The sequence below is a fragment of the Bos indicus x Bos taurus genome, chromosome 2 (genome assembly GCF_003369695.1).
Source record: "Bos indicus x Bos taurus breed Angus x Brahman F1 hybrid chromosome 2, Bos_hybrid_MaternalHap_v2.0, whole genome shotgun sequence".
NCBI classification, from domain to species: Eukaryota; Metazoa; Chordata; class Mammalia; order Artiodactyla; family Bovidae; genus Bos; species Bos indicus x Bos taurus.
In genome coordinates this window covers 129,039,632-129,067,617 of record NC_040077.1, presented here as the reverse complement: position 1 = coordinate 129,067,617, position 27,986 = coordinate 129,039,632, and the positions used below count along the sequence as shown (strand labels likewise).

Here is a 27,986-nt window from a genome sequence, read left to right as displayed (position 1 = left end):
TACAATACAGTATAATAAATAGCCTCCAGACCATAGATGACAGAAAAAAGTAATAAAATAATAAGGAAGTGATGACTCTTGCCAACATCCGCTGGATCATCGAAAAAGCAAGAGAGTTCCAGAAAAACATCTATTTCTGCTTTATTGGCTATGCCAAAGCCTTTGACTGTGTGGATCACAATAAACTGTGGAAAATTCTGAAAGAGATGGGAATACTAGACCACCTGATCTGCCTCTTGAGAAATCTATATGCAGCTCAGGAAGCAACAGTTAGATCTGGACATGGAACAACAGACTGGTTCCAAATAGGAAAAGGAGTACGTCAAGGCTGTATATTGTCACCCTGCTTATTTAACTTCTATGCAGAGTACATCATGAGAAACGCTGGACTGGAAGAAACACAAGCTGGAATCAAGATTGCCGGGAGAAATATCAATAACCTCAGATATGCAGATGACACCACCCTTATGGCAGAAAGTGAAGAGGAACTCAAAAGCCTCTTGATGAAGGTGAAAGAGGAGAGTGAAAAAGTCGGCTTAAAGCTCAACATTCAGAAAACGAAGATCATGGCATTCAGTCCCATCACTTCATGGGAAATAGATGGGGAAACAGTGGAAACAGTGTCAGACTTTATCTTGGGGGGCTCCAAAATCACTGCAGATGGTGACTGCAGCCATGAAATTAAAAGACGCTTACTCCTTGGAAGGAAAGTTATGACCAACCTAGATAGCATACTCAAAAGCAGAAACATTACTTTGCCAACAAAGGTCTGTCTAGTCAAGGCTATGGTTTTTCCTGTGGTCATGTATGGATGTGAGAGTTGGACTGTGAAGAAGGCTGAGTGCTGAAGAATTGATGCTTTTGAACTGTGATGTTGGAGAAGACTCTTGAGAGAGTCCCTTGGACTGCAAGGAGATCCAACCAGTCCATTCTGAAGGAGATCAGCCCTGGGATTTCTTTGGAAGGAATGATGCTAAAGCTGAAACTCCAGTACTTTGGCCACCTCATGCAAAGAGTTGACTCATTGGAAAAGACTCTGATGCTGGGAGGGATTGGGAGCAGGAGGAGAAGGGGACGACAGAGGATGAGATGGCTGGATGGCATCACTGACTCGATGGACGTGAGTCTCAGTGAGTTGGTGATGGACAGGGAGGCCTGGCGTGCTGCGATTCATGGGGTCGCAAAGAGTCGGACATGACTGAGCGACTGAACTGAACTGAACTGATGACTCTGGAGTATTTATGACATTTGTTTTTAACATAATTTAATTGTAAGCATATAGTTTAATGTTAAAAACAATTGCTGTATTTAACAACAATGCTGAAAGTTCAACAACCAGCATTAAACCAGTCCCAGCTCACCACTGGGTGTGTGCCTGTGTAGGTCACACTGCATATATAACTGGTTCATGTCGGAGAACAGCCGTGCGCGCCGGCTGTACTGGACTCACAATGCCGTGGGCAAATGTTGCCAGGCACGTCTTTTGGCATGCACGTACGGGACGTGCAGCCAGCAGAATCTCCAGCTCAGGTGGGGAGCTGCTGTGTGTATGCCGCTCAGAGGACTGGGCTGATGGAAAAGTTCATTCAGGTTTTTCCAAAAAAGCTGTCATGGAAGCCCGCATGAACTTTTTGGCCAACCCAATATAATGTGTCTATTTGTCTTTGTGGGATGACGTCTATGTCGCAACCCGTCTGGACACGTAAGTGCAGCTGTTTGCTACGTTTATAGCTTTGCACGTCGGGGCACAGCTTATGGTGCACACGCACACATTTAAACATGTGTACAGTTGTCTTCGTGTCTTTTTCTGAAAATATAATGGTCAGTGTGTCGGTCGTGTCAGGGTCAGTAAGCACATCTGTCGTGCAGTTATTTATGTTCACAGCTGCTCATTTAACCATACGGTGTGTGGCTGCATGTAGCTATGTCTGTGTGTGATCGTGCGGCATTTTGCTGTATGTCTGAGGCTGGTACAGAAGATATGCGCTTACAGCATCTGACAAAAGCCCTAAGTTGCTGGGACTTCAGTAATTGGCAGTAAATCCCGGGCCTGAGCTGCAACGTGGAAGATCCGTCTTCTTACAGGAAGTGTGTCCTCCCCCTAACCACCACTGGGCGGGCCCACTTTGGCTCCCAGAGCAGGCCCCACCTTTCTAGGTTACATGCCCAGAGCTCTGTGCCCACCCAGATGCTGCCAAGAACCCAGGCGCAGACGTGGCTGCAGACCGGCTCTGTGTTCCAGGGACCCTGTGGCCAGACTTGCATCTTTCCTGGAGAGAGCTCTGGGTACTTACACAGGACTCCTTGCCAAAGGACACTATTTCTTCTTCCCATTTCACAGAAGAAGAAATCCAGGGCTAGAGAGAGAAAGCAGAGTGGTGGGTCTAGAGCCATAAAAGGAGTGAGGGGAGGCCAGGGCAGGTCCCTTCCTCCTCAGCCACTCTGCCTTGTCTCAGGTCTCCTAAGCTTCCCACTCCTGCTCTCTCACCAAGAGGCCTAGAATCTCCTGGCCGAAGTCGTGGGTCAGCAACCGGCAGGGCTGGGACAACTTGTCTGATTGAGGTGGAATCTGGTTCAAGAGACCCAGGCTGGGGTTTGCCTCGCCCAGCTGAGTCCCATGACCTGAGGCTCAGTTTCACTGACTGGAGCATCCTGGAATGGAGACTCCTTAAAATCTGCAGGTTTCTGCATTTCCTCTGGCTGAGCAAAAGCACGTGTCACTCTCTGAGCCTTCCCAAGTGCCAGCCCAGATCATCCTAAGGGTTTCACATCTCTTCCACCTTCACCATCACCAGCAGAGACAAAAAAAATCCATTGACAATCCTTCCCAGGGGGTAGGTCATCTCATCTCACAGATGAAGAAACTGAGGCTCTGGTCTTCAGATGGACACCAACTCAATACTGCCCATGTCTTACTTGAGGGCTCCCTGTCACCCCATGGGTCCAGCAATCCCTCCCTTGTCCCTGCTCTAAAGGCACCCTTAGGGTCCAGCCCTTTCCTGAGCTTCTAGGATTACAGAGTGTGTTGGATATTCAAGTCCTGCTTCCACATGTGCCCCTGGATGGCAGAAGGAAGAGGGTTCTGGGACAGGGTCGAAAGGGAGGGGGGACTGCCTGCCAGGCTACCCTCCCAGGCTACCCTCCCCTCTCACCCCACTCTGGGTGAGTACCAGCCCTCCCTATCCCAAGGCCAAGTTTGCTTGGCTAGGAATCCAGCGGCAGCCAACTTGAGGCAAAGATCACGGAAGGATCAAATATTAACTTCAAGCCAGGCACTGAGCGCTCAGGGATCCGCAGGTAGGGCTCCCAGTCCTGATTCTTCTCAACCTCCCGGCTCCGCTGTCCCCGCCGCCGCCGCCGCCGCCGCCCCCACCCCCAGCCCTGGCCGCCAGCCGGTCCCCGTTTCCCCCTCCCGGCGGGCCCCGTGGGCGCAGCGGCTGCCCGACACCTGTTAGGCCCCCGCCCGGGGCCCGGGCCCCACCCCGCGGCCAAGGAAAGCGAGAGTGGCCAACAGCTCCTGGAGCCTCTAGCCGTGCGGTTGCGGGAACCCAGGCCCTTGGCTCTTTTTGGGTCAGCTCCACTTCCGGGGTGCGGGGGTACACACTGCTCAGCACCCCTCATCAGCTCAAGTTTCTTCCCACTTCTCGGGTCACCCAGGAGTTCTTTCCACCCTTATCTCCGGGTCTCCCGTTCCGCGGTCGCCAAAGCTCCCCCCGGGCTTTTGCACACGCAGAGTCCAGGGGTTCCGAAAGTCCTTTTCCAGCTCCTGTCTCCCATTCTTTCCCGGGCCCCGCACGACCTACCCGAGGGCCCCCAACCCTGCAGGTCCAGACGGACGTGCACAAGAAGCCTTCGGGTCTTCGGGGGCTAGCTCGGTGCTCCCACAACACCACCCCCCCCCCACCTCACCCCCGGCGCCCCGGGGCCACGCACACGCCCACCCTGAGATGCCAGTCTTCCCCCCCGGGGCGCGGATCCCAGCCCCAGCCGCGCCTCCCTCGGGTCCCCGAGTCCCGCGCGCGCCTCCCGGGCGCCGGGCCAGCACGCGCCCCCGGGACTCCTCGGGGCTCGCACGCCCCGCGCCTGCCCCGGAGTGGGGAGCGGGGGTTGCAGCCCGAACTCTGCAGCCTCACCGTCTTCTTCCTGGCCACCATCTTCTCCAGCTTCTTGGCGATCCTTAGCAGCTCCTCTTCCTGGCCCATGTTGGCCCGCGACGCCCGGCGGGGCTAGGGGCGCAGGGGCCGCAGCCGGGCTGCGGGGGGTGCCGGAGGCGTAAAAAGGCAGAGGGCGCGCCAGCCGCTCGGGCCCCAAACACACCCGACACACACGCCCGGCGGGGGCGGGGCTCCCCCCACCCCTCGGCCGCGGGCCTCCCGACGTGGGGGAGGGGCGGCGTGCACTAAATATAGACTTCAAGGACTCGCCCGGGCAAAGATTGCCCGCGCCCGCCAGCCCGGCCTCCCCGGGAGAGGGACAAGCCTGCGAGAGCCCGGCCGGTCCTGGAGGGGCGGGGTGGGGGGCCTGGAGCGGAAGGAAGATTCGGGAAGGAGGGCGCTCCGGCGAGTGGGGGCGGCCGTCGAGCCGAGGAGGGCTTCTCTCTGCAACCTTTGCAGCTCAAACCCGGCGCACCTACTTCGCGCCGATGCCCAGGTGGAGGCAATTTGGTATACTCGAATCCCCTTATTTTTGCACGATCGTGAAATCCAGTTCTGTCCCATCTCCGTGCTCACTCATTGGCGCACACGGCCTGCGCACATACGCGTGTATCCAGGCCCACCGTGGCCTTCAGTTTTGTTTGTTAAAGCGAGGTTTTGCATTTCTGGTCCCACGACTGCACTCTAGTGAGGGTGAGGGCTTGGGAGATCCCTAAGTGCGCCCGACTTTGAGAACTTTGGATCCAGATGCATGAGTGCCCTTCAGGATCTGCACGCTGCCTCCCCAAGGAGATTGGGTCTGGAAACAAAATTGTGCCCCCACAGCTGTGCACACGTCTGTGTTCCTGCGGAAGGACCCTTCCAGTGCCCCTAGCTGACCCACATCCCTTCCTAAAGGAGTGAGTTTAATTGATAGAAAATGATCTTTGCGTGTGTGCAGTGTGTGTGTGTGAGGGTGTTTATGGGCCTGGAGGGGAATCAGGGAAAATGGTTCACAGTGTGTGGGGTGTGGGGAGTTGTAGCTGGGGGTGTTCAAGGGAAATCTCCAGACTTTCCTGAAAGAACCTCAGAGAATGGATGACTGAGTGGACTCATCTGGCTTCTGATGACAAACTGAAATTAAAATACATGATCACAGTTCAGGCATATGGAGTCGGGTGGCCACTGAGGATATGGTATCAGACACATCTCTGCACCATTCAACACTTGAACTTTCAGGACTTGCCTGGCAGTCCAGTAGTTCAGACTCTGCTTCCACTGTAGGGGACATGGGTTCGATCCTTGGTTGGGGAACTAAAATCTCATATGCCATGTACTGTGCGGCCAAATAGAAAAAAAAAAAAAAAGATTAAACAAAACCCTTAAGCTCTCTTTGAGCTGTACCAGCTCCAAGAACATCACCAGAGTGCTCAGAACAATACCTGCCAGCTGCAAACCTTTTTGTCTCAAGGTCTCCCCTTGTAATTATGCAACCATTTTGGATCGCAACCAATCTTTACTTCATGAGCACCTTTACTTCTGGCCAGCTGCAATTGTAATTCCTGATAAATAGCTCATGTAACTGACTATAACTTTGCCATTTTCTCCTTTATACGCCTGCCCCATTTTGAAATCCTGCAGAACACAGTTCATGCACTTCTCCAGGACTACAGAGCTACTAAAACCCAAATAAAAAAACTTTTTTCCCAATCAATCAGGTCTCCATTTCTAAAATTGGGCTAAAACTTCTAACTGCTGCTGTGTGACCTGGGACCAAGGTAGGAAGGGGTGGGTTTTTCATTCATTCAACAGATACACACTGAATGTCCAAGCAACGAACAAAATAGATCTAGTCCCAGTAAGCTTGAGGCAGTATCTGGGTAAGAAAAACCTTAAAACAAATGTGGACACCATCACTTCTGTGTTATCACAACTAGGGTGAGGGTCAGGAAGTAGAGGATACTTTACAGACATATCTGAGGGGTTTTATACCATGTGGCATGTCATGTTCTCTGAAGAAATGACGTTTAAACTTTGGGCGGATGTACTCAGTGGGAGTTGGTGGGTCGGAGGAGGAGAGTTTTGCAATAAGAGAAGAGGGACTTCCCGGTGGTCCAGTGGCTAAGACTCTGTGCTCCCAATGTAGGGCGTCCAGGTTCGATCTCTGGTCAGGGAGCTAGATCCCACATGCCACAAGTAAAAAAATCCCCCATGGTGAAATGAAGATCAAAGATCCTGAGTGCCACCACTAAGACCCAACTCTTTGTGACTCCATGGACTGTAGCCCACCAGGCTCCTCTGTCCATGGAATTCTCCAGGCAAGAATACTGGACCCAGCACAGCCAAATAGATAAATACTAAAGAAAAAAGAGAGAGAGAGAACAAGAAACATTCATTCATACGTGTATTTACTGAGCGCCTACTAGGTGCCATGCACGTTTAGCCTTGAACATCCCGAGAGGTACAAATCAATTCTGCTGGAATTCCAAATGTGCAAAACTTATGAAAGGGAGAGTGTTTGGCCTGTCAGGGTTAAAGGAACTGAGAAACTGCTGTGGCCACAGCACAGAGGTGAGAGGTGTGTGCAGAGGGGGAGCGGCCTGATCATAAAAAACACTATGAGCCACTTTCAGGGTTTATCAACCCAAGCATGTCCCTCTGGGTTGAAGAGACAGCTGTCTGCAATTACTTACGACTGGTCTTTTTAAAAAAGCAGATTTGAGTTTTCTCAAATCTCCACCCAACTCCCACTGTGAATTAACTGACATCAAAAGAAGCCAAGACCTTCATCAGGGCTTGAATGGACGCTAAGAAAACATCAAGTCCTACCCTTTCTTTGTACAGATGGGAAGATTGAGACCCAGTGAGGACTACGATTGCACTGCTTAACCGTTACCAGTTAGTACCCACTACCTCCCCTCTGCCTACCCATCCACCGTGGAGGTCAGGTCAGTTCAGTTCACTCAGTTGTGTCTTGGCGACCCCATGGACTGACCCCAAGGCCTCCCTGTCCATCACCAACTCCCAGAGTTTACTCAAACTCATGTCCATTGAGTCAATGATGCCAGCCAAGCATCTTGTCCTCTGTCATCCCCTTCTCCTCCTGCCTTCAACCTTTCCCAGCATCAGTCTTTTCAAATGAGTCAGTTCTTTGCATCAGGTTCCTAAACACATCTCTGACAGCTTCCTGCATCTGACTGAAGGCTTCAGAGCAGCCAGGAAGTTGAGAATTAAGAACTGGCACTCCTAGAAAGGACCCCTGAACCAGTGAGAGACTAGAGTTGGGGGTAAATACACCAGTCCTTCAGTCTCCATGGGACAACTTGAAGGCATGTTCTAATTAATACAATCTGTCAGAAGTTCCCTTCTTTTCTCACGGTGGTAACTCATTAACACACCCTTTACTGCTTTTTTCCTTCTTTTTAAAAATATGTGTTTATTTAGGGGACTTCCCTGGTGGTCCGGTGGCTAAAACTCTGTGTTCCCAATGCAGGGGGCCAGGGTTTGATCCCTGGTCAGGGAACTCAATCCCACATGCCACAACTAAGACCCAAGGCAGCCAAATAAATAGGTAAACGTATTTGAAATATTTCTTTCTTTAGCTGCACCGTGTCGTAGTTGCAGCATGTGGGATCTTCGTTGGGGCGCGCGGGCTTCTCTGGAGTCTCTTCTCTCTAGTTGCGCGTGGGCTCTGGAGCACACGGGCTCAGGAGTTGGAGCGTGCATGCCTAGTTGCCCTGCAGCACGTGGCATCTTAGCTCCCCGACCAGGGTGGAATCCGCATCCCCTGCCTTGGATGGCAGATTCTTGACCACCGGCCCATCAGGGAAGTTCCTCCTTTGCTGTTTTTTGACTTTCTGTTTCCCTGCTCCCTCGTTGTGCTTCCTAGGACGATCTCACAAATAAACTACCCTCTCCAATCCTTGTCTCAGGGGAGATGAAGTCGAAGCAGGGACTGAAGCAGAGCTACACTGCAGGTCTCCAGACTCCCAGGCCAGTGCTCTCCCTCACACGGTGTTTTCCCAGCCTCAGCACTATTAACATTTTGGAAATTCATTATTTTGATGGGCTGGCCTGTGAACTGAAGGATGTTAAGCAGCAGCCCTGAACGCTAGCCACTAGATGCCAGCATCACCTTCCAGTCGGGAACAGTAAAAGATTTCTCTGCCTTGCCATATGGCCTTGGGGGGAGAATCACTCTGGTCACCATCTACTGCTCTGCACCAGGCTGTCCCTTTTCCAAGTCTAGAGCAAGAATTCCAAGCCCTAAGAATCTCTCCCCTTCCCTATGGCTCTTGAGAGCACATAAATGATACCACTGAAATTTACTCCAAAAAATCCTTTATTAGAGATGAGTGAAATAATAACAGATCTGAGATGAATAAAACCAGTCACTGGGGGCTCTGAAGACAACCCTGCTCCTGTGGGATCACAGACTGGCCGGGTCTCCAGGGTAAACAGCCCAGCCTCCCTGGCCAGGCTGCTGTGTTGGCCACTGGCATCTTCCAGCCGCCCTCGCTCATCCCGGTCCACCCTGCCAGGGCCCAGTGCCCAGCGCCCACAGAACTGATGTGTTAGAGACTGATGATGGTGTAGGTGTATCTGTTTTCCAGTATGGGCCTGAAAGCGATGGTGGGATTTCTGATGCTAGGAAGCAGAACCTTTAAGTCTCCACCCTCCATTTCTATCACTCTCCTTTCTCCTTTCTTGGCCCTTTGCTTCCCCCAAGACTGGAAGGCTCCTGAGCTGACTGAGAGAAACAGGAGAGAAACGATGATAATCATCCTAGACCACGCCTTTCCTTCTGGCTAAATCAAGGAGAGTAGGCAAATCGGGGGTGAGCCCTACCCTACCTCCTGGCTGGGGATCTAGCAGAGGTCCACAGCAAGGCTGTGCTGTCCCTCAGAAGGAGTGATATTTAGAATATTTATTTAACAGCCAGTACAGCATGGGCATTGACCAACCAGGATGGATGCAGGCGGCAGACAACTGGAATACCATTCGGGTGTAAGCCAGCTGATCGTCAGTCTGCCCCTGAGCCCAGAAGCATCCTCTGGAACGGCCCTGCCCATTCCCAAGCCTAACTCTTGGGACCAGCTGCTGGGAAAGGGACCTCAGCTGCAGGACCTGTATCTTATTCCTGTGGCCTCTGCAGTGCCTGGCTCAGGAATGGACAAAGAGCCAGAACTCAGTCAAAGAATACTAGGCTAATGAATGACTGAGAAGACAGTCCCTAGTCTGGCAGAATCCCTGGCCTATAGAATGATGAATGTGAGCTCAAGTCCCCCAGACTGATGGAAGAAACACAGTCCTGCTCTGATGAAAGATTTTAGGGTTCTGCAGCTGGAGCTAAGTCAGGAGCACTAGGGTCCAGACAATAGGGTTCCCTTGTCCCTGGCAGGTATGAGATAGAGGAAAACAAACCACCGTCGGCCCTAACACAGAGGGCCCAGTGTTCCTGGCAGGGGCAGGGGCTCACAGCAAGGAGGAAGGCCAGCCACAGAGGCACAAGGGACAGAAAGAGCAAGACCCCAGGGCATGAGCACCTCAGCTCCTGTCTGGTGAACTGAAGTCCTAGCTCTTAATGCTGGGCTTCAGCACAAGGGTGGTTCAGGCATGCAAGGGCCAGCAAGGAGCCAGTCCTGCAAAAGCTGCACAGAGCTCGGCAGGAGAACCCCAGTCCTCGAGCCGTCTCCTTCAGGGAAGCCGACCTGGGGAGGAAAGGATGAAAATTGATATCTTCTAAGCACTGGGAAGGGCAACCCACTCCATTATTCTTGACTGGAGAATCCCACAGACAGAGGAGCCTGGCAGGCTACAGTCCATAGAGTCACAAAGAGTCCGACACGACTGAAGTGACTTGGCACGCACACAAGCACTTATTATATCCCAGCTGTTTATCTCACTCAGTTTCAAACAGTTCTGTTGTAGGTAAATGAAATTATCATGAATGAAATACCCAATTTTAGAGAATGAAACTGAGGCTTGAAGAAGTGAAACACCACTTCTCCAAGACCTCCACACACCAAAGCAGGTCCTTATTCTCACATCTCAACAACGAGCATCAAGCGGGTAATGCACGATGGTGGCCATAGACACACATTCGTGACTGGTGCCTGCCTTTGGTGGACTGAGGATGACGATTCCCCAGAGAGACCCAGTTCCTCCCATCCCTTACTCTCAACACAGACAACTGATGCCATCCCTGGTGAATCCCCAGGGGAACCAGGAACAGAGGTGGCTTCCTTCTCGGCATGCTTGCCTCTGTCCTCTGCCCACCCCAAGGCTCCTCATCTAAAGATGTATGATTGTTCGAGACTCTAATTCAGCAGGGAGAAGCTGGATTAGGGATGACAGCTCCTGCCGTGCTATCACGGCAAGAAGATGATAGCACATCCCTGAATGCCTAGAAGTTTCAGCAGATTCCAGGAGACTCCTGTGCAAGGGGAGAGTCCGGCAAACCAAGGGCTGGTACCATAATCCTACCCTAATCCTAATCCTAATCAGCCACCCTAATCCTACCTCGTCTGCAGGGAAGCAGCACCCCTTCTCAGTGATCAGGCTGGCTGACACTGCTTTGCTTATCCTCCCCAGGGGAGCAGCCAGAACTTGGGCCTCGCCACCTCTGCCGCCTCTCAAGGCCACCGCTCTCCCCAGCTGCACCCATCAAGGGCTGCAGCAGGGAGGAGGACCATGAGGAAAGGGACTGGCCAGACGAAGGCTGCCCCCCAGTGCTGGAGAGAGATCTCCTGCCCGAATACACTCACTCTTGACCAACTCTGCCTCCCAGGCACCCTGTTGTGCATGCATGCCTGCTCAGTCGCTCAGTCGTGTCCAACTCTCTGCAACCCCATGGACTGTAGTCCACCAGGCTCCTCTGTCCCTGGGATTCTCCAGGCAAGAATACTGGAGTGGGTTGCCATTTCCTACTCCCAGGAATCTTTCCAACCCAGGGATTGAACCCATGTCTCCTGCATTGGCAGGTGAATTCTTTGGCACTTCGTCACTTGGGAAGCCCAGGCACCCTGTCACCATCCTGCAAACCGCATGTCCTACCATCACGTTCCTTCCGGGTACAGGCTGCCGGGCTGAGCGACACTCTTCCAGGCTCCGCCCCCTCGCCGATAGGATCGCGTGCTCTCGGAGCTGGAAGACAGGGAAAGGCTAACGTGACCCCCATGCCCAGAGAGCCCCTTGAAGTTGGGGGAAAAGGCTCAGGGAGAGAGCGAGGCTGGGGGCTTGGGATGCCTGGGTAGACAGTCCATGAGGCCCCCAGGCCGAGTCCATCACAGGCCTCAGAGGCCTGGAACTGACCTCCGCACTGGAAATTTCCTCATGTCTATTCCCCAAACTCCAAACTGAAAGGGTCTGCAAGGAAGGCAAGACTGAATCCTGGGTTGGAGGTGGGGACAGAGTGAAGACCCCACTGTGAAACCCCAGAACAAGTACACAGGTGGGACAAGGCCTTCGCTCTTCCAGCCTGAGCCCCAGACTCAGGAGCAGATGTGTGAAGGGGGAAGAGGTCCAGTCGCCCTCCACTTAAGGTCTAGCATTTCCACATCGTTCATGGGCCTCAGAGCTGGGAGGCATCTCAGGCTTCAGGCAGACACCCTTTAGAGGTGGGGAAGTAAATGAAGGCTCAGAGAGGTCTGGAGACTTGGCTATGTTGCACAGCCGGGCTTTCACCAACCTGAACCTCACTGGGGGATACATCTCTGCAGGGGAGATTCCAGATGTCAGGCTGGGGCGGGAGGGGCCTTGGGGCTCGCAGGGGCCCTCTTCAGAGCTGGGTAGGGTTTCATTGGGACCCCCAGGTTCCACAGGGCTTGTGAGGCTGGAGGAGGAGGAGGCTGGGCTGCTCAGGTTCTCAGAGGCCCCAAGGGACTCTGAGCTCAGGCTGGGAATTTCAGAACGATCTGAAATCAGAAGTGATAAAGCCTGTCTTCATCACTTATGCAAAGGAACTTTTGACCTTGGGGACCTATCATGGTTCTCTCCCAATTCCCCACCCCGCCACCTACCTCTCCGGCACTTAACTCTTCCCCATCATGCTTCAGTCTCATGGCTCACACTGTTCACTGTTTTGCTTCTGCTCACACCCTCTCCTCAATCTGGACTCTCCTGCTCATCCTTCAGGCTCAGCTCTGATGCTGCCCCCTCCAAGAAGCCTTCCTAACCCCCACACCAATCCTAACAGGGTCAGCTCCCTTCCTCTCCTGAGTTCCCAGAACAAGCTTGTTCATTCATTCAACCAAGAGTTCTTGACAACAGCCAGGCACTGTGCTAGGTGCTGGAGAAATAGTCAGCAAAGCTTGCTTCTTTCCTTTTGGGATTTATGTCCTATGTCACACTATGCCTTATATTATAATGAGCTGCTGCTGCTGCTGCTGCTGCTAAGTCGCTTCAGTCGTGTCCGACTCTGTGCGACCCCAGAGACGGCAGCCCACCAGGCCCCCCTGTCCCTGGGATTCTCCAGGCAAGAACACTGGAGTGGGTTTGCCATTGCCTTCTCCAATGCATGAAAGTGAAAAGTAAAAGTGAAGTTGCTCAGTCGTGTCCGATTCGTAGCGACCCCATGGCTGCAGCCCACCAGGCTCCTCCGTCCATGGGATTTGCCAGGCAAGAGTACTGGAGTGGGTTGCCATTGCCTTCTCCTATAATGAGCTAGCCTCCAGTTTTTATCTCCCTCTCTAGACTGCGTCTCAGTAGACCCCAAGGGACTTGAGATACAGTGGATGCTCAAAACATTCTTCCAAAAAAAAAAAAAAAAAAAAAAAAAAAACATTCTTCCCTCTCTTTTATTTAAGTGAAGCACTGAGGAATCTGGAATAAGACATACCTGGGTTTGAAGCCCACATCAGGGTTTAGCTGTGGGGTCTTGGGCATGTTACTTAACATCTCTCTGCCTTTACCTATAAGGGGCAGATGATAACCCCTACCTGCCAGGTGATGGTGAGGATAACATGGACTAACACAACGCTCTTAGCTCAGTCCCCCAGCACATAGCAGGCCCTCAATGAATGGCACGAGAGAATTTTTCTGGGCAACCAACCATACCTCCACTGGCATGTCCCACACGCCCTTGGGCCATGGTCCGAGAAAGGTTTTTGACCGGCAAAGGTGGGGGGCAATCCTCACTCTGGCTCTTAGGGGCAGCTGGTCCCAGGCTGGTGATGGTCTCATAGGTCTTGTTGCTGATGTCCAGCCTCCCACTGGTCCAGCGGGCCTGGGCTGGGGGCTTCAGTGCACAGCGCTGCTGGGGCAAAATGGTGATAGGAAAGATGGCCTTGGTTCCCCGTGCTCAGCCCCACCCCTCCTCACCTCAGGGCCCATCTGACTCTTCCCTTGGGCTGTCTGGAGACCCGAGAGGCTGGGACGCACCTTCTCTTCCTCATCCTCCTCACTGTCGGAGCCAGGCTCTGTGGAAATTCCCCAGGCGTAGTCCAAGTGCAAGGGGAAGGTGAGGGTCCCGGCCTGGGCCTGCTCCAGCTGCCAAACACAAAGCCTTTGTAGTTCAGAAGGCCAGGGGCTCGGTGGAGAGAGACGAGGGGTCAGGGCTCCCTCTCCTTCCCTAGATCTCACCAGGTTCTCACACTCCTTGTGCTGCTTCCTCCTGGCTATGTCCAGAGCTGTCTCTCCTGCCTCATTCACTGGGAGGGATAAAGACAGCGGTCATGGTTAGGGTCAAAGAGGCATTATAACATAGAGGTTAAGATGAGTCTTGGAATCAAAACTGTCTAGGTTTTAATCTTGGCTCTGCTACCTCATGGCTGTGTGACCATGGACAAGTGACTCAACCTCTCTGTGCCTTAACTGTCTCACCTATAAAGTGAGTATGATACTAACTACTGATGAGGTTGTTGTAAGGATTAAGTTAATGGACATAGAAAACCTGGCACATTATCAGGTGCACATTAAACAGTCAATTGTAGCTATTCTAAGCACTATTATTCAGATTTAGTTAATGTTTACTTGACTAGGTACTTTCAGAAACATTTTATTTTATCCTTTTAGCAGGTCTACTAGGTCAGTGATTGCATGCCCATTCTACAGATGAAGAAGCTGAGGTTCAAGAGATGAACAGACAAACTCCAACATCACAAAGGCGGTCAGAAACAAGCCAGGGTAAGAACCCAAGTCTGTCTGCAAAGTCCATTGGCAGTGCTTGGACTCTCCAAGTGCTCTGTGTCTGGGAATAAGGCAGGAAGTCCGCCACGAGGGGTAGCCAGGAATGGGGGGTTGATGGAGGAGTTGTCGAGCCCCACCTGTGGCCACTGAGGCTCTCCCTTTCAGCAGCAGCTTGAGGCAGTCGAGCTGGTTATAGAAGACAGCGCAGTGGAGGGCGCTGTTCCCATCAGCAGCTTTGGCATCCAGGTGACCACTGCGGGTGTCGGGGGGTCAGGGATGTAGGGAGGTAGGAAGGGAACAGACAGGTGAGGGGGTCAGAGTCAGGGGCAAAAGAGGGAGAGGAAAGGAGGGAGGAGACGGGGAGAAGAGGAAGGAAAGGGGAGCGTGAGGAGGTGGGCAGGCGGGCAGGAAGGTTCTCACCCATTTTGGATGATGAAATCCACCAGGGGCAGGGAGGCCTGGTTGGCGACTCTGACAGCCAGGTGCAGGGCGAGCTCTCCAGGTGCCTGAATACACGTCCACACCTCTGAGTTTCCCCCAGTTCACCTGCCCCCACAACATTACCCTCTTGAACGCTTGCTGCCCCCTGACACCTCCAGATATGAGAGTGCCAGAACCCCGGTGAGAGGAGACTGAATGGGGAAACCTCAGGTTTCAGAGCGGGGTACAAGGCCATTCCTTCACTCCTTCCTTCAGTGGTTCTGCCTCCTCCTCCCCCAGGAGAAGGTGTTTCCCAAACTTGGTTCTTGGCTCTGCACTCCTCTCTCTGCTCCTCCTTTTCATGACCCCCAAGACCACAAATAACCTTGAGCTTTCAGTTATCATTTGCATGTAAGTTGCTCCAAATTCTTATCCTGTCTAAGTGCTGCACCCACCCTGGCCCCTGGACAGCTCCACCAAGATATCAGGCAGAAGGCTCAAAGACAAGGCACCCAATTACTGATGCCCAATTAGTGTCCATTTAATCTTTCAAAAGTCTGTGTTATCCTTTCCTTCCCAGCTCACATGATATTTGTTACTAGAATCACCAATGTGATGGTCTTCCCCTGCTCTGATCTCATCACTCCTACCCATTTCTAAAGCTTTTCAAGAAAAAAAGAAAAGAAAAGATTCTAACATTTATTGCATATATTATGCACCAGGCCCTTTCATACATGACTTAATTCTCACCTCAACCCTGTGGGTGCTATCATTAACCTGTTTTACAGATGAGGGAAAAAAGACTCAGAGAAGTTAAGTAACCTGCTCAGGAGCACACAGCTAGGAAGACAGAGCCAGGATCTGGCCTTAAGATTGCCTGACTGAAGCTGCGCTCTCCCATTTACCCCTCTGATGGTAGGGTTTGAGCAGATGTCAGAGGTGGGGCACAGGCTTCTCTGGTGGCTCAGATGGTAAAGAATCCACCTGCCAAGCCAGGAGAGCTGGGTTTGATCCCTGAGTCGGGAAGATCCCCTGGAGAAGGGAATGGCAGCTCACTCCAGTATTCTGGCCTAGAGAATTCCATGGACAGAGAAGCCTGGTGGGCTTGAGTTGCAAAGAGTCGGACACGACTGAGTGACTAACACACACATACACACACAGAGGTGGGGGCAGGGGGCAGTAATAATAGCCAGTCCTGGAGGAGGACAGGGTGTGCTAATTGTGTCTGGGTTGTAAGTGGTCCTTGGAGAAGGTTCTCACCTGCCCCTCGGGCCCTGGCAGTGGCTGTCCAAAGTCCTGCCCATTAGCGAAGGCCTCCAGCACAGACAGGAGATCCCGGTTGCAAATGGCTGTACAGAGTCTCTGAGGCTCAGGGGTGGACCTCCGGGCAAACCTGTGTTCCACATACTTGGCCACAATATAGTCCCTGCGGGCGCTCCTGCCAAAAATAACCGCGGGATGTCAGAGCAAGGACTGTTTCCACCCAGTTGACCCTTGAGACCATCCCACATGTCCTGGACTCTTCCAGACCGAAGCCTCCTCTTTCCCCAGGCTTCTCCCTGGGCTCTGGGGAAGCAGAATTTCCCCGGCCGGCATCCGCCCCCATCTGAGAATCTCCTTACATGTCACTCTCAGCGGAGGGCTTAGGGCCGCCGTGCGAGGGCAGCTGGGCCTCCATGACCTCATTGAAGCGAGTGTTTCCGATGTTCAGGGCCAGCTGGGTTCGCGGGAAAGTGATGGGGTTGAGACCCGGAGCTTAGGATAACACCCACCCCTGGAGGACTGAGCCCCCAGAGGTCCCGCCCCTCAGGCTCCCTCCTGGTCCAGGCCCCGCTCCTGACCATCGTCTTTCGGGCTTGTCTGGGTCCTGGCCCCAAATCGGCCGGGCCTCACCCAACCCCACAAGCTCCAGCGGAGCTGAACCAACCGGCCCAAGCCCCGCCCCCTAACCAGGCCACGCCCCGAACCCCGTCTGGCCCCGCCCCACCCCGCCCTCACCAACAACTCCGAGGGGCCCAGCAGGTCCAAGGTAAGGGACTGCATGCGTGAGAAGCGCACGCCCAGCTCGCGGTGGACGCCCGAGCACTGGATGCAGGTGAGCACGCCCAGGTTGGTGCTGAGCCAGGTGGGGTCTGCAAAATAGAGGCACTCGTGCCTCAGAGGCGTGGGCCCCGCCCCTCCACTTCCACCCGCTTCTCCTCGCCCCGCCGCACCTGCAGCCCCGCAGTCGCAGCACTGGCCATTCCCGGGCCTGCTCTTGACCTCGGCGATGAGCAGTTTGGTCAGGTCCTGGGGCTCCCCGTCCAGCCCGGCGGCCCCCCAGGGCCCCGGGCCGCTGCCGGGCTCCCCGAGGAAGGCACTGCTCAAGGCTTCGTCCTTGCTGTTCTGCAGCACTGACACCCACCTGCGGAGCCGGGCGAGCCACAGCGTGGGGATGACGCCGCCGGTGATGGGGGGGGTGGTGCTTCTGTATCAGGCCGGAGGCTGCCCCCCTCACCCCCACCCCTTGGCTGGACTTCAGGGGGCACTCACGCCTCACACTCATGTTCGTCCTCCGCCTGGAAGTGGTACGTCCTGTTGTCTGTGGGGAAAGGAGAGGTTGTCTGGGCCACAGGGATCCTGCTGGCCTTACCTCCCTGGGCCCGAGAAGATGTCATCCCAAGTGCTGAGTCCAGAGGGAGCTTTTGTCCCTGTGGGGCCAGGCTTGGTTAGGCTACCAGGGGAGGGTGATGACAGTGGCCAGCAGAGGGGGCAGTTTCTCAGCAGTCTCCAAAGTCCAATTCCAAGAAGGCCCCTCTGTGTGAACCAGCTTCCAGGGTCAGGTGCCGTTTCCCAGGGCACAAGACCCCCCTCAGCCCACAAGCAGAGTATCCTCTGAACCTACAACCACCTTCCCACTCAGCCCCAGGTCCACAGCCTCCCTTCTGGTCTTCCTGGCCTGTCCCTGTCCCCGCGCCCCCACCCGCCTGCACCAGCTGCCAGATGGTTGGGCCCGAGGTTCTGCCCTAATCACGCCATTTCACTGCTCCAAGGTCTCCTGTGGCTCCCTCCTTCCAGGAAAGAAGGTCCAAATCTTTAAGAGGTATTCCCAGGGACTTCCCTGGTGACCCAGTGGCTAAAAATCCACACTCCCAATGCAGGAAGCCCAGATTCGATCCCTGGTCAGGGAACTAGATCCCACATGCTGCAACTAAGACCTAAGCCAAATAAAAACAATAAATAAAAAAAGAGAAATTCCCAGGCTTCATCTCCCACTGCTCCTATGTGAACCCTGCACCCTGGCTAAACTGGTGGGCCCACCCTCCTGTTTCCATGCCTTTCGCCACACCAGGTCCTGTCTCCCGAAATGTCCTTCCCTAGACTTGACGTTCTGGGTTCTTCAAGGTCAGACTCTAGAGCTCTCTCCTCCCAGCAGCCTTTCCTGATTCCCCCATGGCAGGGTAGGACTTCTGTCCTCTAATCTCTGAGGGGGCTCTATCTGCACCGCTCTTCTGGACACTTCCCATCCCCTTGTAGTCCTGGGTCTCCACATTACACCCCTGCCAGGCAGAGCTCCCCAAGGACCAGATCTAGGGCTTTCTCAGCCTGTGCTGGACCCCGTGAGATGCCTGTCACCAAAGACTCCAAATGATGAAAATGGAACATTTTTAAGTAATAATAATTTTGAAAGCCAAATTACCCAAATCCATTTAAATATATTTTACAGAAATAATCATATTCAGAGTGGTGCGTGAATATATTTTGGGCTTCCCTGGTGGCTCAGTGGTAAAGAACTGCCTGCCGATGCAGGAGATGAAGGTTCGATCCCTGGGTGGGGAAGATCCCCTGGAGAAGGAAATGACAACCCCCTCCAGTATTCTTGTCTGGGAAATCCCACGGACAGAGGGCCTGGTGGGCTACAATCCATGCGGTCAGAAAACAATTTAGGGACTAAGCACGCACGCATGCATGTGGGTGCATTTTAATCTTTAATGTGATATAGAGTGAAGCTTTTAAATAGCCTGTCCAGGGCTTAAAGAGTTGTATGCCTGTAGTAGGCTATTTGATAAACACTTGGGGCTTCCCCGGAAGCTCAGCAGTAAAAAAAAATCCACCTGCAGTGCAGGAGACCTGGTTCGATTCCTGGGTCCGGAAGATCCCCTGGAAAAGGGATAGGCTACCCCCACTCAGTATTCATGGAATTCCCTTGTGGCTCAGCTGGTAAAGAATCTGCCCGCAATGCGGGAGACCTGGGTTCGATCCCTGGGTTGGGAAGATCCCCTAGAGAAGGGAAAGGCTATCCACTCCAGTATTCTGGTCTGGAGAATTCTAGGGTCACAAAGAGTTGGACACAACTGAGCAACTTTCACTTGTGGAATTGGACACAGACCCCCTAATTGGAGCCTCCCAGGACTGACTGGTCTCTTAGAGAAGCCTTGGCCAGTTGAGGTGTAGGGGGCAGGGACTACTCACGGGTCACCAGGTCAAAGCACTTTTTCTCCTCGGGGTTTGGCCTTACTTGGCATGTCAGCAGGGTCAGCTTCACTGGGGGCCGGTTTATCTGTGGGAAGTTGCAGATGGAGGATGTACAGTTACCCTCTGGGCCTCCCAAACTCTTAGGCCTCAGTTTCCCAATGTGTTAAATGGGCATAATAATCATGTTCCAGTTAATGTCTCCCCTCTCCCAGCACCTCAAGGATGTGGAGGCTGGGCCAAGACCAGCTTGGGGGCTTTGGAGCCCATCCTTCCTCCTGCGGAGGGTCTCCAGCTCCCTGGATCCAGGTTTGCATCTTAGAGGGAGGGCTTGCCACCTGTCTGTTCTGAACACCAGGAGGAGAGGACCCATCATGCCCTGAGATCCCCATCCTCCAGGCCTCACCGTGCTGTGTGAGATGGTCAGGCAGCCATACTTGACTCCACACTTCCTTTTCTGCCAGACTCTTCGAATTCTAGGGCCCAGAGGGATAGAAAGACCATCACCCAGGGCTCACACTAGGTGTGAACATGTTGGTGAACAAGGTCCTAGACCAGGTCTCCGACCCCACCTGTATGACCTCCAGTCCCACTTCTTTACCTTTTCTGTCCCCTGACTCCGACCCCTATACTCCTAACTCCCTGGCTCCCTTCCGATGAAGGAGGCACAGTCCTGCCCTTAGAAAGCTCCCAATCAGATGAGGAAACAGACCCACTCTCTGAGAGTCTTTATTCTAAAGGGGACCATGTGACCTTGGTCCTCTGAGAGCTTCCGGTCTGATGGAAGAGACACAGCTCGCAACCTTAGGGAGCTCCTAGTCTGAGAGAAGGAATAGGCTCTTGACCATGAGAGATGAATTGTGATTAAAGACCAAGCAAGATAAACACCGAGACTCCCAAAATAAGATGGACTTTCCAGGTGGCACTAGTGTTAAAGAACCCGCCTGCCAATACAGGAGATATGAGACGCAGGTTCAATCCCTGGGTCAGGAAGTCCCCTGCAGGGGAGCATGACTCCCGTATTCTGGCCTGGAGAAGTCCATGGACAGAGGAGCCAGGCGGGCTACAGTCCACAGGATTGCAAAGAGTTGGACACGACTGAAGCAACTTAGCATGCGAAATAAAATGAGCAAATCCATAGTCAAAGCTACTTAACACTTTTCCTATAAGAGGTAAATATTAATTGGTTTAACCAAGTTATTTTTCTCTGATAAAAACTGATTAGTTAGTAAAAAAAAAAAAATTAATGAATGGATCCCATAAAGGCTTTTGCATTTACAGCCTGATTTTTGTTTTTCACATGAGGGAACAAGGCACAGCCAACATTTTCATGTCCAGGCATATTCAGTATATTACAACGGTTAAGAGTGGGGCCATGGAGACTGCCCAAAAAGTGTTTGGCGCTGCTGTTCTCCTTCTTTCCATTAAGAACTGCAACGTTCAGCAGAGTTCATGAGCCCAGGATTCTGGTGGTTTTGCACTGCAGCATGGAGGGCCCTGGAACCCTCAACAAATAATAGGAACTAGCCCTTCAGGCGCCTCCTTCAACCCTATCATTTACGTCTGTGTGGCTTCGGGCAAGTTACTCGAGCTCTCTGAGTCACTTACCCGTCACTTTTCTTATACAAGAAGCCAACCTTCTCTGTCCCAAACTGCTTGTTGCCTTGGTGCTGGTGGATGCTGTAGCCACCTCCCGAGTTCTTCCGGCTCAGACTCTCCTGTTGCTTGGACACGTGAAGGAGACCTCAGGGCATGTGGGGCAAAGAGCCCCGTTCTGCAGGGGTCTCGCTCAGGGAGACCTTTTCAAGGGGACCCTGTGGGGTCTTCCTTTCTCTCCCTCCCTCCAGGGTGGGCCTGGGAGGGGGTGGGCACTTGTTTGGGGATGATTTGGGGGCTGACCTCTCTGCTCTCGAGCTGCAGTGTCCCTCGGAGGGAGTCCCGGAGCTGGGTCAGCTTCTGTAGCTCCTCCTCCTGGGCTTGACGCAGCTATGGGATGAAGGGCAGGACCCAGTTATCAGCTGGCAGTTGTGCCAGGCACGGAGCTCATGCCCAGAGCAGCAGGGCAGCAGCCTCGCTGTCTCGGCAGGAGCCAGCTCTTCCACAGCCACAGATGTTCCCAGGAGGACAGGGGGCTTAACCACACGCTCAGGGGTGAAGCCTGACTTACTGTGTGTACCGAGACTGCCAGCTTCTCGATGAAGGGAGACAGGCTCTGAGCTGCCTTCAAGCCATCTTGGAAAAAGCTGAGTTTGAGGCCAAGCACGGGACCAGAGAGAGAGAGAGAGAGATGAAAATGAGAGATGAAGTATGAGAGAAGGTGCTCTAAAGATCCCAGGGCACCTGGGGGGTGGTACAGTTTGATGGTCCAGATCCTGTTTTCTAGCTATGTGATCTTAGTAAATCTGAGCCTCAGTTTTTGCATCTGTAAAATGGGAATAATATCAGTAGCTGCTCAAGGGGGTTGTGTAAGTACTTAGTGCCTGATACCTGATGAACATTCAATAAAGAGCAGCTGCAAAAAGCGTTACCAATGACATACATTCACACATAGAAACTTCGAGGGTCTGCCAGACACTGGAGATGACCCTGTTCTGGGTTGCCTGAAGGGTTAAAGGGGCAAGAGACTGTGGGGATACGGGTGGGACATCAGGGGAACCTACTTGTGCTGAGCATGGAAGAATTTGATGAGGCTCTGCAGGAAATCAGGACCTTGCTTCATCTGGCTCTCCCCGGCTTTCAGCAGATACTGGGGAGAGGGCAGGGCAAAGTGTGTGACGTGAGCAAGACGGAATCCTGGGGACAAGAGGCTGCTGTCTTCATCCCCAGCTAATCTTCCTGGCCAGGACCGAACCTGGGTGACATCTCAAGGGCCATCTGGCAAGGACCTTGGCTGAGACTGTGACTGGGCCCCTGAGGGTTCAGGGATGTAGACTGGAAGACACATCCTATCCCACCCTCACCCTGGGGTCGGACTCACCCTGGGGCCCCCTTACCTCACACATGTGCAACTGGAAGACACGTCGTTCTCTCTGCGTGTCCTGGGCCACCTCCCCGGTGCTCCCTCCTATCACCCTGGCCCGGTCCCTCTCCTTCTCCAGCCTGGCCCTAGACCCCAAGGAAAGAGAGGCCTGAACAACTCTCCCTAAGCCCCTGCATGTCCCACCACCCCTACACGCTGCTCTCTGTATGGGCACACGAGGATGAGGGGGACCCTCCTTTGTGCCAGCTGTTGAGGTACAATGGTCAACAAGGTGGATTCAGAGAATCTACAGGCTGGTAGCGGGGAAAGACATGAATCAAATCACAGCCTTGCAGTGAGTAAGGGGAGAGTAAAATGGGCATCCGACCTCATCTGGCTGCTCAGGATATGGGAGCTGAGATCTGAAGTCTAAGAAGCCAGGGCTGGTGGGAGGATCAGACAGCTGCAGACAGGAGAGACAGGACTCACAGCAGGGATGGAGGGAGGTGCTTCCAGGGCCTGATTCAGACCATGCTGAGGTTCTCGGTCTTTGTCTCAAGAGCAATAGGAAGGAGTTAAGGGTTTCTAATGCAGGGAGGGGATGGGTTCCCATAGGGCCAGGTGGCATTGGAATTAGAGTTTGCTGGAAGGGATTTAGGACCATGGGGGTTAGGAGGCACCACAAGGTGCCTTCATTCTTCTGAGCCAAGAGCTTCCATTTAGAGCTTAGAAAACCTTGATTCTTTTCTTTTGTAGGTGAAGAAAGCAAGCACTTCCCACCCCGTAGCTGAGAGTAAGCTGGGCCTTCCCCTCCTGTTCTCAGGGTTGGTGGTTTCCCCTGTTTGGGGTTGGGTGGAACTGTGGGCAATTAGTTTCCTGGAAATCCCACACCCATTAGACTACCCACTCCCAACCAGGAGAGTATTTCCACACCTGGGGCTGGACCCATGAGCCTGTGTGAAGGAGACGACTTGCATAACAGTTTTGCTTCCAAGGGGGTGTCAAAGAAGACAGATGTGGGATAACCTTACATCTGCATTACTTCCCCTCTCTAAGCCTCAGTCTCCACATCTGGAAAATGGGGCTGTTCATCTGTACCCAGATGAGATAAAGGATGCAAAAGACTGAACACACAGAAGACTCTGCAGCTGTGCTACAGGCCTCTTTCGGCTGCAGTTCTTCCATCTACGAAGGGAGGAAGCAATGGCCTAGACTGAGTTCTCAGTCTTTAGTTCTAGGCTTTACTGACCTCAGACCTCTGGAATGGTGCTTATTTGCACACTCTGTCTCTGGAGACCTGAAGAGCAGTTTCTCAACCTTTGAACTACAGACATTTTAACCAGATACTTCTCTGATGTGGGGGCCGCTCTGTGAACACAGGCTGTTTAGCAGTACCCTTGACCCCTGCCCACTAGATGCCACCAGCATCTCCCTTGTTGTGACAACCAGAAATGTCTCCTGGGGAATAGGGTGGGGGTGCAAAATCACCCCGGGTGAAAGCCACTGCTCTGAGAGCAGACTTTTGCAGGGTTTTTAGTGGTTTTGTTTTTAATTTTCTTTGAAGTGGTGATTCTTCATTTCGTTAAAGCTTTATAATACCCCGGGAGGGAGTCTATGGCAGGAGAGTGGAGTTAGGTGGGGACTGACCCTGGGAACAGGCTTGAGGGTCAGGCAGATGCTTTTTTTGAGATCTGAAGATGAGTGGCAGAGAGAGGTGATGGCCAGGCCTGAGCAACAATGAGCCCGGCAGCTCATTAAGCAGGACGGGGGACTGTGGGGGCAGAACAACTGGGAGAGGGCAAGGGGGGCTCCTGCCTTCACTGTTACCATGTCTGTAAACAGGGAAAAATGAAAAAATGAGCTACATATCTATCAACGGGAAGTGGTTAAATAAATTATGCTATGACCACACATAGGGATATTATGCAGCTGTTAAAAAAGGATGGGGAATACACTGACGTTTTGGAAAGCCTGCTCCAGAGTAAACGGACGAAAAAGAAGCCACGGTAAAGTGTCATGTCCAACTCTCTGCAACCCCATGGACTCTACAGTCCATGGAATTCTCCAGGCCAGAATACTGGAGTGGGTAGCCTTTCCCTTTTCCAGGGGATCTTCCCAACCCAGGGGTTGAACCCAGGTCTCCCACATTGAAGGCAGATTCTTTACCAGCTGAGCTACAAGGGAAGCCCAGTACAGTGGCTAGAAATGTGGATTTTGGATTTATGGCAGCTCCCTTGCTTATTTAACCTTTATGCATCTTTCTAAACCTCACCTTCCCCATTTCCAAAAATAAGACTAATACTGCCTAGGTCTCAAATGATCTAACGCATTGGAGACATTTAGTACAGTCCCTGGTTGTGGTAAGGCCCTCAATAAATGGCAGGACTATGATGCTGCTAATGACACTGATGATTAGAGTAATAACCTGGTGATTCCTTTAGATACTTTTTTTTAGTGTAGGGTAGGCTTCCCTGATAGCTCAGTTGGTAAAGAATCCACCTGCAATGAGAGAGACCTGGGTTCGATCCCTGGGTTGGGAAGATCCCCTGGAGAAGGGAAAGGCTACCCACTCCAGTGTTCTGGCCTGGAGAATTCCATGGACTGTATAGTCTACAGGGTCGCAAAGAGTTGGACACGACTGAGCGACTTTCACTCACTGACTTCACTCACTTCTTATTTAGGGCTTCCCTGATAGCTCAGTAGGTAAAGAATCTTCCTGCAATGCAGGAGATCCTGGTTCGATTTCTGGGTTGGGAAGATCTGCTGGAGAAGGGATAGGCTACCCACTCCAGTATTCTTGAGCTTCCCTTGTGGCTTAGCTGGTAAAGAACCTGCCTGCAGTGTGGGAGACCTGGGTTCTATTCCTGGGTTGGGAAGATCCCGGGAGAAGGGAAAGGCTACCCACTCCAGTATTCTGACCTGGAGAATTCCATGGACTGTATTGTATAGGGTCGCAAAGAATCGGACACAACTGAGTGACTTTCACTTCCAATAATTTTTTTTTTTAATGCCGGTCTAATGGAGATTAAAGGATAGAAGCTGTTTAGTTCAGGATGAAGATAAGCTGTAAAGTATGATACAGGGCCTTGTGATTAATCATAGCTTTGTCCTTCAGCCTCAGCTATGGTAATTATAGAGATTTCCCTACAAAGTCTGATATAGTCACCCAAGATGACCCGAATCACCTCACACTAATAGCTGGGAGTGCTTGTATTGCAACACACACACCCCGACCCAGAAAATAACAAATTCCATTCCCTCCCTGTCCTCAAAGGATCACCAGTGTTTCTTAAACATTTCAAACCTTAAGAATATTTTTTATTTCCTTTGAATGGAGTTGCAGCAGGAGTGAAATAAAATAGTGAAAAGTGCTGAAATGCTAGTTACTAAGAAGACAGAGACAATTGGAGAAGGGGACCACAGCCATTGTCTAATGTGATCCAGGGGATGAGAGACAGGTACCGGTAGAGTGAGGACGTCGGGGTGGGGAGATGGGAGAGGGAAGGAATCAAAAGGAACCGTGCACCTGCCAACCTGGCCCCGTGAACCACCTCTCGGGCGATGCCTTTTCCAATCACCCTTCTCTCCACCCAAACAAAACCGCCTGCCCCTTCTGCGCCTCTGTGCTGATACCATCGCTAGAGCACTTTTATTTTGTATCTTCATTCTTTTGGGACTTTCTTCTTGCTAACAAACCAGTGGGATCCACTAAGGCAGGGATTGTGGTGGTATTTTTTTCCCCTCACTACTCAACCTAGAAATTGGGGATGACCGCCCCTTTTCCCTTCCAACAACAATCAAAACTGATAACTGATGTAAAAAGCTTATCACAGCAGTTGGCACAAAGGAAGCTCTTAAGGAAGTATTATTAGCTGCTGTTATTAATATTTATTTTGAAAAAGATGTATTTGGCTGCACTGGGTCTCAGTTGAGGCATGTGGAATCTTTAGTTGTGGAATGTGAGATCTAGTTCCCTGACCAGGGATGGAACCCAAGCCCCATGCATTGGAAGCATGGAGTCTTAGCCACCGGGCCACCAGGGAAGTCCCTTAATAATTATTTTTAAGCGATAATTTTGTACTGTGTGCTCTGCTAGACCCATCACACACTAAAGCAACAACCCCGCAAGGCAGGAATCATGACTTTATTTTATAGACAGGGAGCCTGAGGCTGAAATGGTAAGTGACTTGTCCAAGCCACACAGCCGCTAAGAACTAGAGCCAAGATTTGAACCCAAGTCTGCCTGATGCTAGAGCCTTAGGGAGGGTGCTGGTAGCCAACACTGTGGCTCAGATTCATCCCATCCCTCTTCCCTGGCTGGTCTCCCCAAGCTGGTGACAGTCGCAGTGTCTCTTCTGATAGATCACGGTCAGAAACTATCTTACAGAAGGTGAAGCTGAGACCCAGAGAAGGGAGGTAATGGCTCAAGATCCCAGGCTGGTGGGGGAAATGCTGGGAGCAGAGGTCTGGGCTTCTGCCTCTCTACCCCGTGGTGTTATTCTGGCCCCAGTTCTGGCTCAGCAAGAGGGCAAATAAGCACGTGTTGACCTGCAGTGCCAGGGGCTGTCTCGTCTCCACATCAACCCTGGAAAGTAATGTTGGCTCCATTTTTCAGATGAGGAAACAGCCCTGAAAATGGAATAGCCTAGGTAACTGTGTCCGCTGCCCAGGGCCTGGGATGCCTTTCTTAGCAGCCCCAGGTGGGGAGGGGACCTCCTACAGCAACAGCCAGTGTGTGAGAAGCTGGTGGTGATCAGCAGATGTTATCAGGGCCCTGGGTCCTTGCAGCTGCTGCCCAGACTGGTCTGGTAAGAATGAAGTGCAATTACACAGCAACTTTTGGTTTGCTAATATATAGCTATACCTGGAGCCCTCATAAAAGGAATGCACACAGTCACCTGTGCCAGGACATAATGGCTCAACCTGTGTAACATGAGAAGGAGACAGGAGGCTACGTGGAGTGACCGGAAGAGCACCAGACTCAGAAATCCTGGGTTCTAACCTAGGTCCTGTTGGTAATTCACTGCATAACCTCAGCCAACCTCTTTCCCCATCATTCCACAGACTTTTCTTTCAATGAAACCTCACAGGCAAGATCAATATATCAATCTGGTAAAGGCCCAGCTGCTTGGGGAGGTCAGCATTGCGTAGGGCTTATTCTACTTAGCAGATCGGTGGTCCCCAGTGTTTTTGGCACCAGGGACAGGTTTTGTGGAAGACAATTTTTCCAGGGGCCAGGGGTGGGGATGGTTTGGGGGTAGTTCAAGGGCATTACCTTTATCGTGCACTTTATTTCTGTTCTGCGGCACTCTCAGGATGTTCTGCCTTGACTTTAGGGTTAGGGTTTGCCCTCCCATGAGAATCTAGGGTTCTCTGATCCGCCGCTGATCTGATAGGAGGCAGAGCTCAGGTGGCAATGTGAACGATGGGGAACAGCTGTAAATACAGCTGAAGTTTCACTGTCTTGCCTACCACTCATCTCCAGCTGTGCAGCCCAGTTCCTAACAGGACTGGTACTGGGGGTTGGGAACGCTTGTAGTAGATGATTTCCTGAAAGGCTAGGGGCTCCGTCAAGGGTAACTCAGGAAGATGAAGGCTATGTGATCCCACATCAAATCAGAAAGAGAAAGGTCTTCCGCCTGCATGTCCACACCCCTCCCTGGGCGCTGATGAGAACGGGTGGCCACGCCCATCACAGCCCCACACCCTCCAGCACCAGCTGTATACCCACAGCTGGGGCGCACATGGAGGCCCTGGTGGAGGAGCCGTTTCAGCCTTCCGTCGGACTCAGGGAGGTCCCCATGGTGCTGGGAGCCTGAGGAACAATAAAGCTCCAGGAACTACTTCTCGGAAAGGTTCTACAGAAATAATCATGGGTGGGAGCAAGGATGCAG

At 52.4% G+C, this 27,986-nt stretch overlaps 2 protein-coding genes across 3 annotated transcripts in view; both read right to left on the bottom strand.

The window, feature by feature from the left end:
- The window catches only part of TCEA3 (transcription elongation factor A3), a 45,903-nt gene extending 41,449 nt beyond the window's left edge, over positions 1-4,454 (bottom strand). The window contains exons 1-2 of one of the 2 annotated variants that reach the window (XM_027520657.1): positions 4,134-4,360; positions 2,295-2,357 (exon numbers count right to left, since the gene is read on the bottom strand). In XM_027520657.1, the coding sequence (XP_027376458.1) occupies positions 2,295-2,357; positions 4,134-4,202 (132 nt within the window). In that variant the 5' untranslated portion in view covers positions 4,203-4,360. Of the gene's footprint in view, positions 1-2,294; positions 2,358-4,133 lie in introns of both variants that reach the window. The other variant, XM_027520667.1, reaches the window with a different exon arrangement.
- Positions 4,455-8,457: 4,003 nt separating this feature from the next.
- Positions 8,458-27,986, bottom strand: part of ASAP3 (ArfGAP with SH3 domain, ankyrin repeat and PH domain 3) — a 51,097-nt gene continuing 31,568 nt past the window's right edge. Inside the window, 21 exon segments of the mRNA XM_027520624.1 lie at positions 8,458-9,844; positions 11,190-11,248; positions 11,251-11,279; positions 11,824-12,049; positions 13,191-13,386; positions 13,515-13,622; positions 13,716-13,783; positions 14,399-14,514; positions 14,682-14,767; positions 15,942-16,119; positions 16,304-16,398; positions 16,680-16,813; positions 16,895-17,085; positions 17,214-17,262; positions 19,134-19,221; positions 19,540-19,609; positions 20,742-20,851; positions 21,033-21,119; positions 21,301-21,376; positions 21,794-21,879; positions 22,127-22,238. Of these exon segments, the coding sequence (XP_027376425.1) occupies positions 9,728-9,844; positions 11,190-11,248; positions 11,251-11,279; positions 11,824-12,049; positions 13,191-13,386; positions 13,515-13,622; positions 13,716-13,783; positions 14,399-14,514; positions 14,682-14,767; positions 15,942-16,119; positions 16,304-16,398; positions 16,680-16,813; positions 16,895-17,085; positions 17,214-17,262; positions 19,134-19,221; positions 19,540-19,609; positions 20,742-20,851; positions 21,033-21,119; positions 21,301-21,376; positions 21,794-21,879; positions 22,127-22,238 (2,281 nt within the window). The 3' untranslated portion in view covers positions 8,458-9,727.